This window comes from Nesoenas mayeri (assembly GCF_963082525.1).
Source record: "Nesoenas mayeri genome assembly, chromosome: 1".
NCBI lineage: Eukaryota > Metazoa > Chordata > Aves > Columbiformes > Columbidae > Nesoenas > Nesoenas mayeri.
This window is the reverse complement of record NC_137541.1, coordinates 186,180,716-186,192,520: the sequence shown is the minus strand read 5'-3', so window position 1 is coordinate 186,192,520 and position 11,805 is coordinate 186,180,716. Positions and strand designations below refer to the sequence as shown.

The 11,805-nt window shown below is 41.1% G+C and overlaps 1 protein-coding gene across 2 annotated transcripts; it reads left to right on the top strand.

Moving 5' to 3' along the window:
• Positions 1 to 440: 440 nt before the first annotated feature.
• Positions 441 to 11,187, top strand: NHLRC3 (NHL repeat containing 3). Of its 2 annotated transcripts, XM_080352003.1 has the most exons (8): positions 441 to 661; positions 1,785 to 1,937; positions 2,689 to 2,836; positions 3,378 to 3,578; positions 4,735 to 4,826; positions 5,468 to 5,580; positions 7,140 to 7,349; positions 10,645 to 11,187. In XM_080352003.1, the coding sequence occupies exons 1-8, from the start codon at positions 578 to 580 to the stop codon at positions 10,649 to 10,651; spliced, it is 1,008 nt and encodes a 335-aa protein (XP_080208129.1). In that variant the 5' UTR covers positions 441 to 577; the 3' UTR covers positions 10,652 to 11,187. The 2 variants fall into 2 exon arrangements, with proteins under 2 accessions (XP_080208129.1, XP_080208128.1); XM_080352002.1 differs by lacking the exon at positions 10,645 to 11,187 and having other exon boundaries at positions 7,140 to 10,219.
• The last annotated feature ends 618 nt before the right edge of the window (positions 11,188 to 11,805 follow it).

The window sequence follows — 11,805 nt, the reverse complement described above, 5'->3', positions numbered from 1 at the left end:
TCCCCTCAGCACGCGGCACCGAGGCCCGTCCGGCCCGCGCCCGCCTGCCGGGCACCCCCGCACCCCATGGCTCTCTCCGCCGCCACCCTGTGATCCCGGCGGCCAGAGGCCGAGGCAGCTGGGAGCGGCCGCGGGGCAGAGTCCGGGGAGCGGCCGGGAAGCGAGGGCGCAGCTACCGACAGAACACCCCGCTCGGCAAGCCTGCCTCCCCGCCGGCGCGCGGCTATGACGTCACACCATGGACCCGAAGGCCCCTTTCCATGCTGGTCAACAACAATAATGCCTACGCAGAAGTGGCGGAAACTCGAGATAGACTCCCCCGTTTTTTAGCTCCCAGGAGTCGCTCTGAAGCGCTAAATCCTTCCGCGGGGCGTCGACGTGCCCACTCTTGCCCGCCTCCGCGCTGGCGCAGCTCGGCTCAGAGACGGCATAGAGTCGGACAGCCCAGGGCCGGGAGAATGAGAGCGAAACCCCCCCGCCTTCCCTGAACCACCTGCTGGCGGGAGGGGCGTCGGTCACGTGGCTGCCATGGCAACGCGGCCCTCCCGCGAGGCAGCCCCGCCCCGTCCAGGCCTTGATGCGGCGGAGGCGGCCGGCGGGGCTGTGGCTGCCGATGGCCGGGGCGCTGTTGGTGCTGCTGGCGCTGCTCTGGGGCTCGCAGGTGGGCGGCGGCCGCGGCCTGAGGGACGGGGCGTAGCGCGGGAGCTTCCTATGAGCCCTCTGGTTATGGCTTCCGGAGGGGGCCGGCGGGCGCCCGGGGGGAGAGCGCTTGGGTCCGGGCCTGTGGTAGGGCCGCCTGTCCCCGGCCTGCGCGGGGACTCGCAGCGGTGCCGGCAGGGCTGCGGGGCCCGAGCCGTCCTGGTGCCTTCCCGGGCCTGTTCTGGCTTAGAGGCTTCGTTATGTGGCTTTGCAGCCCGAGATAAATGCGAGCACTGGGTGGTTCTTGTGCAGGGGTTTCCAAGCGGTGTGCGCTGCTTAAATGAAGAAAAACTTTAATAATCTCTGGGTGAATAACTTCTTCCTGTCGGGTTTTCTCCTTGCTTAATTGCTCTCGGGTTTCCTTCGTGATGGGCTAGTCTTTCTCAAGCTGTTTGTAGTTCCGTGTCATAACTTGCCTCTGCTTCTGGCAAGGCAATTAACAGAAATGTTAAATGGCTCTGGTCCTTCAGGGTCAACACTTGTTACTTTTAGTTCTGGCCTGATCTTTCAGTTCTAGTGCTTAGCTCGCTGCAGCATATCTGTGCTTGGCTTCCCTTGTTTTCTTGGAAAACCAAAACAAAAAGGTGAAAGATGGGCTTTTTTTCTGTCACCCTTTAAAATATATACATACATTTTGATGTTGCTGTTCCTGCTGTCTTACACATCCCCATTTCTAAGATGTAGTTTTCTTTTTTGAGCCGCATTTTCCATTTATTTTGCTTTTTCTTAGTTTTATGTATTTTTGAAGTGTTTATTGATTCTGTTTGTTTCGGAGCCTTCTATGCTATTTTCCTCATTTTGGAGTGTAATAGCAACTATGATGTATGATATTTCTGGGTGTGTTTATTTTGCCTTCTAACTCCAGAGCTCCCCAATCTAAAGGATTTTATTAGCTAGTTTGTCGAAGTTTTCCCATTTGCAGTCCAAAAACATAGCTACAAGCCTATTTCTGTTTGTCTTCTAAATTTAATTTGAATAAATCCATTTATGATGCTTTAGTACAAAGTGACTTTCTACTGCTAGTTCTTCTGATCCCACTATCATAGAATTTAACTACTAATGGGTATTTATTGTTGTGTTTCCAGTTTTTAAAAGCATTTGATTACTTCCCTCATTGGAATGGACAGCAACAGATGTACAAGCTGGACATAGGCTGGCCTAAACTTCCAGAATACTTCACTGGCCAAACGTTTTGTGTTGCTGTCGACTCTCGTCATGGTTTGGTCTATGTGGGACAAGTGAGTGAGAGTACTAAATATCTCTCCTTGTTGATCTAGTGTTTTTCCTTTAAAGTGTTTGATTTAGATTATATGTATGTGTGTGTCTATATATATATATATATATGAATAATTACTGTATCAAAATTGGTGAAAATATAAGTATGTATGTCTCTGCTATATCCATTTTAAAGCAGTTTTGGCACCATGCTTGTTTGTGCTTTTAAAAGCATTGCATTTCTGTGGTATGAAAGCATAATCCAAATTGAGTGACAGTAGCCTCTTCTCTAACTGAAAGGTAAAAGGTTACTGTAGTTGGAGTTCAATTATTTGCCCTACCCAGTTCAATGCATTGGTATCTCCAGGTCACAGAAAGTGGTGGGATTCGGTTATAAAGCACAGCATCAGTACTTGAGTACCGTACAGCTAACAAGTACAGTGACTGTTTTTTATGCCTGTGTTATGCGTAGTGTATTTTTCAACAAGAATATAAAAACCTGGTTCAAAATTAAAACCAAGATAGCTGCAGCAGCTTGGCTGCTCTGAAAATTGGACTATATGTAACTTAAGTTTAAATTCTAGAAGGCTGGAAAGTTTTGCATGCTGAGGTTAGACACTTCTTTTTTTAGCTGGAGAAAATGAGATCTAGCAGACAGTCTCAGGAGATTCTTACAATTCATGAAGCATTGCAAAAACTTTACAAAGAAGAATTTTCAAAAATCTGATTGCTTGCTTGATACGTTTTCTTAATAGACCTTTTTTGTCTTTACAGAGGGGAGACAATGTTCCAAAGGTACTTGTATTCTCAGTGGAAGGCTATTTTCTTTACTCCTGGAATGAAACAGTTGAAATGCCTCATGGTATCTTTGTATTGAACACCGCAACAGATAGTTCAGTATGGATCACAGATGTTGGAACAGGTATGTATGGTGGTGATATTAGAAGTATTGAGTGGGGAAGAAAATATTGCAGGTATTGGTTCAAACTACTCATTTATTTAAGTCTCTGAAACAACTCTGAGACAGATTTATGCTTTACCTGCCATGAACAAACTTCTCAGGTGCTGCACAAAATACTCTGAAGATTCATGAGTTGTGCTGTGTCTTGTAGCTTCTAAACTTGGCAAGCAAGCGTTTTTTTGGTGTTTTTGTTTGGTTGTCTGTTTGGTTTTGTTTCTTTGTTTTCTTCCCAGGAGAACTATCATGGAAATAAAAAAATCTTCTGTCTAGACTTATCTTCTGTCCCTGTCCTAGGTTGGGTGGCCCTAATACAATGAATTAATATTGTTGTAGCCTGTGGATTTACTAACCCACTGTCATGTTCTTACTATAAAATTTTGTCTGATTTATTAATATCACTTGTGAGTATCAGGAGATTTTCTTTTTTAATATTAGTAATCAGTTGTAATACTTCCATTTTATTTTGTTAAGATGTTTTTGCACTTTTTTTTCCTTAATTCAGGGAAATATGGGCACACCGTGAAACAGTATAGCCCTTCAGGTAAACTCCTGCAGGTCTTGGGCACACCAGGTAATGCTGGTTCAAGTTTGATTCCCCTACAATTTGATCAACCAGCAGAAATCTTTGTAGAGGAAAGTGGAGATCTCTATGTTGTGGATGGAGACGGAGGAATGAATAACAGATTGCTCAAACTATCCAACGGTATGGAAAAAGGAACTTCTGCAGTAGTTGACCGTGGAAAATTGATTTTAAATAACACAACTTGAGAATACTTTTAGGTGTGGAGTAGGTAGAGCTGTCATTTAACATTAGTTTGAAGACTTTGTTGGATCAGGTCCTGTTTTACTGCTTGTCACTTCAGGAGAAATCTCCCTAATCATTTATGACAAGAGACAGAATGAGTTTGTTCAGCCTTCAGGAGATAAAGCTAAGGATGATTCTTATCACTGTCTTCAAGTCAGTAATGGGAGGGTATAGAGAAGACAGAGGCACACATTGATTGGAAATTCACAGTGAAGAATGAGGAACACTGAGCAAAAGATACAAGAGGAGGGAATTCCAGTTCTAGTTTTGTAGTGAAAGATTCACAGTGAGGGTGATCAGACAGTGAATAGTTGCCCAGAGAGGGTGGGAAGTTTCCATTCTTGGAGTTGCTTAAAACTTGATAAGTAATGAATAACCTGATCTAACTTCAGAGTTGGATTTGTTATTGAAGCTAGTCCTGCTTTAAGAAGCAGGTTGGACCTGATGGTGTGTGGAGATCTCTTAAATTATTCCATGATTCTAATTAGCTTGCTCATATTCCCCAGTTAGATAGTCCGTATTGGTTAGAGCTGTGAGTTAGGAGTCTGCACATGTCTACAGTTGGGGAAAGGTGAAGGAGCTACCGTTTCTCCTTTGCACTGTCATAAACCAGTCGGTTCGCTAGTATCTAGTTTGCAAAATGGTAATTGTTTAAACTCAAAACTGGTTCAAAACTGCCAAGTAACAAATCATAGCCAGCCAACTGTTTACTGTTTTCTGTTTTGGTGAGTTTTTGTTGTTGTTGTTGTCATTTTCAAATACAGAGCCTTGGACTGTGTCTTTTGTGTACTAGTGGCTACATTGCTATAACCATAAGCCTGAAGCCACTAATAACAATCCAGTAGTCCCTGTAGTATTTCCAGTATTTCTTGGTTTAATGTATCGGGAATACTGTGTTTTAAAAAGCCTGTGTTTAGAAATTCCACCTTTTAAAATTTAATCAAAGTAATTTTGCAAGGGAATGGCTTGAAGCTATTTTATTTGTTGTTTTCTTACTGTGATTTTTTTTTTATTTTTTTTTTTTTTTAACTTTTTCATGTTGCTCACTGTTTAGACTACAAAGAGATATGGCTGACTGGGACAAATGGGACCGGCATTGGTCAGTTCAAGATTCCTCACAGTGTAACATTGGATCCTGTTGGACGGGTAATGAATAAAGGGAGAACTTTTTTCATCTTTTGACACACTTGTTTGAACAAAACAAATGCTATTTCTTTTTTTAATTGATGTGTTGTGCTGTGGGTCATTTTATGTGGGTTGCAGTTTTCAGTGTGGTAGTGGTCATGAGCTGAAGTTTCATCTGCAGATCCTACTGCAGTAGCTTGCAGTGTTTGTGAACCCAGTTAGCACAGGGTGGAACAGAGATAAGCTCAACAAAACATGCTGAAAATGCTCTTAGTGTATGAATTGCACAATATTTATAGTAGTACTAGGGTTTGCAGGTGCAGCTATCATAGGACTGGATCATGACTGCTGTTGAAAAACTAATTGTTAGTGGGTGTCAGACCAGTATGTTTAGAATTAAATAGGTGGGAATATGTCCTCAATGTAGCCACAGAAATGGAGGCACTGATTTCTCTGTTAAAGTAATATAAAATAATTTGTGTTCACTGTGTGGCAGTTTTGTTTTATATCTGGAAGTCATACTTACTTAAGTCATTTTGAATGTGGAGGTACATTCTTCTAAGATGTACTTATTTTTTACTACAGGATACTTTGCCTGTGTCAGAAATGAATGCATTTGATTTTTTCTGTTTGTCAACAGTCATAATTTTTGTTCTTAACAGGTATGGGTTGCAGACAGAGACAACAAAAGAATCCAAGTTTTTGATAAAGTCACAGGGGAATGGCTCGGGTCTTGGAACAACTGTTTTTCAGAAGATGGACCCTATTCTGTCAGGTATTACAGAATTAAAGAATGGTTGGGGTTGGAAGGGACCTCTGGAGATCATCTAGTCCAACCCACCTGCTAAAGTAGGTTCACCCAGAGCAGATCACACAGGAATGTGTCCAGGCAGGTCTTTAATGTCTCCAGAGAAGGAGACGCCATAACCTCTCTGGGCAGCCTGTTCCAGTGCTCTGGCACCCTCAAAGTAAAGAAGTTTCTCCTCATATTCAGATGGAACCTCCTATGTTTCAGTCTGTGCCTGTTGTCCCTCATCTTATCATTGGGAACCACTGAAGAGAGCCAGGTCCCATCCTCTTGACATCCACCCTTGAGATATTTATAAGCATTGATAAGATCCCTTCTCAGCCTTTTCTTCTCCGGGCTGAACAGACACAGCTCTCTCAGCCTCTCCTCATAAAAAAGATGCTCCAGACCCCTAATCATCTTCGTAGCTCTCTACTGGACTCCCTCCAGTAGTTCCTTATTATTCTTAAACTGGGGAGCCCAGAACTGGACGCATTACTCCAGATGCGGCCTCACCAGGGCAGAGTAGAGGCGGGGAGAACCTCCCTCCACCTGCTGCTCACACTTTTCTTAATGCACCCTGGGGTACCATTGGCCTTCTTGGCCACAAGGGCACGTTGTTGACTCATGGCTGACCAAGTCATTCTCTGCAGTGCTGCTTTCCAGCAGGCCCACCCCTGACTTGTACTGGTGCCTCCCTACATGCAGGACCCTACACTTGGTCTTGTTGAGCTTCATCAGGTTCTTCTCTGCCCAGTCTTCCAGCCTGTCTAGGTCTCGCTGAATGGCAGCACAGCCTTCTGGTGTGTCAGCCCTTCCTCCCAGTTTGGTATCATCAGCAAACTTGCTGAGGGTGCACTCAGTCTCTTCATCCAGGTCATTGATGAACAGGTTGAACAGGACTGAACCTTACACTGACCCCTGGGGAACCCCACTAACTACAGGCCGCCAACGAGACTCTGCACCGTTGAACACAACCCTCTGAACTCTGCTATCCAGCCAGTTCTTGATCCATCTCACCATGTACTCATCCAACTGACACTTCCTGAGCTTATTGTATTGTTGAACAGTTCTTCTAAAAGCATGCAGTTAAATGAATAAGGTGTACTCTTACTGGTGAATTAAAATATTGATATTTAATGTCTGACAAAGTAGTTAACCAGTTTAACTAATAGAGTGCTGAGTCCTCATCACATGCAAAATCTGCATAGTTGCATCTTGACAGGGAAATCCTGGCTTTATAACAAGCCCCATGGATTTCAGTGCAAGATTGTTAAAGTTTTCATGTGATGTTGACCTTACTGTTGGAGCTTTTAAAGGGAGATTGTCTTGAAGGAGTTTTCTGCTGCACAATCTGTCTCAAGGAGCAGCAACATGCAGAGCAAGGCTTACAAGTTAATTCTCCATGTTTAACTGTATTTAGCCTGTTGTAGCCTTCAAAAGCTTGACTACTACGGAGATTTTGTTTGTTTAAAAGTGCGTGGTTATGTTAAAATGAGATGTCATTTGGAGTTCATAATTCAAAGATATATCTCTGTCTTTCACAGATTTACTGCAGATTACAAATACCTGATTGTCGCCCAGCTGAATATCAACCGGTTAGCGATCTTGGCAGCACCACCGGTTGGCGCTATTGGGGACTGTGTTATGGTCAACACTGTCCAGCTGGCAGACGAAACCAAACCACACCTTGTGGATGTAGACATGAAGAGTGGAGCAGTCTATATTGCAGAGATTGGAGCCCAGCAAGTACAAAAGTACATACCCTTAAGCTGATGGTTTCCCACAACTACCATGGCCCAAGCTGTGTGACATACAAGATCTATGACCATATTTCCTTGAGTTTTCTGTAGCTTGTGTTTCCTTTGACAAGCACAGATCATTGTGCTCCCAGAACTTCAGGGCTAAGAATCTGTCCTAGCTGTTCTGCAGTCCTGGAGGAGTACTTGGTCTTGAGCCGTTACTCATTTTAGTGATGCGATGGTGGCTTTGGCTTTTGTTGCTGAGAATTGTACAATGACATTGTAAAATTAAGCATCTTAATTTTATTATATAAAAGTTTACAAACACAGCTGCTGTTCTTAAATGTATAAAGTCATCTTGGGGCTACTCTACTTAGCCTGTGGGTGTTGTTAAATGAAGGTCAAAACTGTCTGAAAGTAGTATATAAGTGATTTCCTGGGAAGCAAGCACCTCGTTTTAATGTTTTTTCACGAGATTTATGGAATCATTGTGCTGATACTGCCGAACACTGAATACAGGGTTGCATTAGAATGTTGAATAAGGTGTTGCTGGATCCTGGTACAGTGCCGATGCTGGCATCTGCCTTAAGTGGTTAATGCCATAAGCATTGAAATCTAAGTTTTCAGCTCTAACTAAAGTAGTAAATTCTATAATAAGCTTAAGTTAAATTGGTATCACGCACTTCAAACTAAATTAGAAGTATGTGCACAGCAGCTAATTACTGATTCCTAACTAAATCAATTCTTAACCTGATCTGATTTATACCAGTGTGAGTTTTCTGTTACATAAGATTTCATAGTGGAACATATTGAAGTTCAACTCATTTAAGTTACTCGAGGTAAACAAATTGCAATTTTCTAGGGAAGTCTTAATCAGCGCTGGGAACTGGGAGACACAATTTTTTTCTCCCAATTTTATTGAAACTGTCAGTTAATAGCACTGCATCTGTCTTGATCCAGGGATTGTTAACTGTTTGATATTCAGCACCTAGACTTCATCAACTCCCATTAATGTCTAGAGCTGAGTTTCTTACACTACATCCTAGCAGATGCCTCCAAGCTCTGTCCTAAAAAATGGTATCTCTTTCCATTGCCAGTCCAGAGTGGTTCAGTTTTCTTTATGTGTTGTTTCAAGGTTTTAAGTTAGTTCACTTTATAGCACGGAGGGAACTGGGTATAGGAAAATGGCACAGCAGAAATCAGACAGTGAATAACTGATTACCTCTGTAAAGGATCCACATTCCATGTTTATCTACTAGCTCTTCAAAGCATTTCAGAGGATTTTTGCAGTTTCCACGCACTTATTCTACTGTGTGGACTATTTTAATGCTAATTACCAGCTAAGAGCAGTAGTCTTTTTTTATTTTCTTTTTTTTTTTAATATCCTTAGAAAGGGAATTTGGAAAATGGAATTATTCTGATGGGAAATATCCACTTCAGTGAACTTAATCAAAAGCAAATGCATCCTAATTTGGCCGGTTTCAACATATGACCACAAATTTCTAGGTCAGCAGATGGGAATACTGTCCAGAAAAGTCACATTCAGATTTTCTGTGGAAAGCAACTCATCTGTGGAGCCTGATGGCCTGATTTCAGTACCATTTGAGATTAATGCACTAAATATGAATGCTTTAATGTTGGCTGCATCCACAATAACAAAAGTAGATCTAATCTAGCTGCCCTCATCCAAGCCTTAGAACCAGAACTTCAGAGTTATACACTAGTAAATATGACCTATCATTCACACGGTCTTGAATGTGAGCTAGTAAGCAATATTTATTAGCTGAAAAAGCAGTACTTTGTCTAGATCTGGGTGGATATGTCCACATTGCTTTGCAGCGTGTTGTGTGGATTTTCCAACTAGGTCGCCACTAGCTCAGGGATCTCTGCTTTGTGTGCAATTTAGCTATTTCTCACCTACACAACATGATTTTCTTTTAAAAAATATTCCTGTGAGAACATTAACTATATTTGAGTGTATCTTGATAGTGTAAGGGGTCCAAGCAAATCATCCTCCCCCACCACACCCTGTCCTTATTTATTTTTCTTCTGTCACATCCATTTGAAACAGAACTTGAAGCTCTTTGGGAACATGCTTCAGTGTTCATGAAAGGAATAGTGCACTTTTGGATGATGATGAACAAGTTATTTCTACAAGTTTCATGTTTGTTGTGTGGATCTGCTTTCAACTCTCCTTTTACGTGGGCTTTTGCAGCCCCTAGAAGCGGGGAGAATTCATCCAGTTTTGTCTGGCTTTACTGAAGTAGGCCGCAGTGCCAAAATGTGCCTTGCCTTTAGGCATTTGGGTATCTGTGATAAGAAGGGATGCTCATTATTAACTAGTACAAGATACTTAGACTCCTTTTTATCTCTGCATCTATGACCAGGCTGAGAAAATGATTGATTTGTGCACTAACTTGATAATTCTCTGAAGGTTTTCTTATGTATCATCTTGAAACTGATTTCTGAAAAATTGCATAGTAGAATAATTTGATAAAATAAATGGAGAATTTCCCATTATGAAAGACTTGGGCGCTTTATTTCTGTACTAATACCAATACATTCCATTGCAATGGATTACTTTTCTAAATATGGGGTCCTCAACACTTTAATGAGGTATTTAATAATTTCTGGTACCAACATTCAAATGTAATTAAAATTCTATGTTATCTTTATACATTACTATTTCTGTGGCTCATCTCTTTTGCATTCTAATTTATGTATCCAAAAAGGCACATAAATCTCTCCCAGATGTTTTCCTCTGAGTAATTAGTAAAATGAGATGAGTCGTCATGTAAGTGCCAAGTAGAAGAAAAATATTTAAACTGTATACCCTTTTGATGCTAATAGGGAAATTAAAAACTAACTAACAAAACTCTTCTTAATGTAGAATCAGGCTTTATTTCCAGAAAACATTTACCAAGCAATCTGCTTAGTTTTTAGAAGATCGAGAAGGGACTTCTCTATGGGTTTAGAAGTAATTTCACAAGAAGTACTACACAATATTTGTTTAGTAGTACACAATACCTGCACAAGAAGTACATACTACCGTGTTAACTAGACAAGAAAGAAAACCTAAGGTAGATCCCCCAGAAATCTAATTTAATTAATACCTGTCAACTTTAAGTGTAATAATTAATCACTGGAGTATAGAAATAAAGGAAATAGGAATATTGTATGTTTTCATGTTAACTGAATGACATTCCTAGGAGGTAAGACCAGGTCATGTAGTCCTCTCTTCCAATTCCAAGAAGTTAATCTTGATTTTTCTGTGATGCTAACCCACCTTTTTTTGTGTTATTGTACTCAGCAACTGATTAACAATATCTGTCTGGCCAAAACAAAAGAAGCCTGAACCAGGTTGTGCTGTGTAGGATCGGTTCAGCAAGGCTGAGCTGCCTCAAGAAAAGCTGAGGGGGAAGGTGCACCAGTATGTGTGGGTCTGCTCGTTACCGTAAGTTCACCGCCTTAAAGTGGTTATTAATCTTTCTGAAGCATAAAGTAGTTAGTTATCTTAGTTTGCACTTACTTTCTTAACAATCTGTAACCTGAGAAGCCTTCGCAAGTGATGTATCGCCAGGAAGGGCTACAATCACTAAGTTGCTCGTGTAAAACATAAGAGGGCACCAAACGCCCGCTGATGCTTGGCATACTCAGTGTAGCTTTACACTGGCAATTGTAAACAGCTGGTAATTTCTCAATGTTTAGATTAAGTCAACGAAGATAATGAATAGCTGCAGACTGCCTTTCTCTTTTCAAAATAGATTTCTTTAAACATAAGCAGATAATTGTATTACAATCATTTTGGGTTATTACTACTGGATTTATATTCATTTTTAATTTTTTGTTGTATTTAATAGGAAAAAAAAAATCAGGAATTCAGTGTCCTGAGACAACTGGGTATGGTGAATTGATTCTTCTAGTCCTTATGTCATTGATTCAATGGAATTACTCCTGACATGTTGCTTTGGAAACACAACAATTTATAATAGTATAATTGTAGCAGCATAATTATACTAAGAAAGCAATGCCACTGTGTTTCCCTATAGAGGTGACCCTGAGTGAGATTAAAGCCAAGCTTACTGGATCTCATTGACCAGTTTCATTCTACCCCTCCTTCTTCAGCCCTTGTGTGAACACCTTGCTCCAATTTTATATTATTTTATACTACTTTTTTTGGGGGATTGCGTCTGCAAAAACTGTATTTGCCAGCAGTTGCCATAAAAAAGTTTGAGCACAGGCAGCTTCCTTTCTTCAGCTGAGGGATTCAAAATATTTGATTCTTTCACTGTATGTAAAGCATCAAGGTCATGTTGCTTACATGAAATTTGAAAGTAGGAGCATATTAATTTATGCACACAGGATGATTTGTTACTGCATTAAAGCCAAAGTAACACTCATACAAATGGGATATTGAATAGACATACTTTATTATAAGATCACATGTTTTGAGGCTGAGGAAACCAAATAT

Bases quoted from the DNA above. Each gene is read 5' to 3' on its own strand.
- NHLRC3 (XM_080352002.1), top strand. From the start codon at position 578: ATGCGGCGGAGGCGGCCGGCGGGGCTGTGGCTGCCGATGGCCGGGGCG. The intron at 662-1,784 runs GTGGGCGGCGGC...TTGTGTTTCCAG, and splicing joins CGCTGCTCTGGGGCTCGCAG to TTTTTAAAAGCATTTGATTA. The intron at 4,827-5,467 runs GTAATGAATAAA...TGTTCTTAACAG, and splicing joins CATTGGATCCTGTTGGACGG to GTATGGGTTGCAGACAGAGA.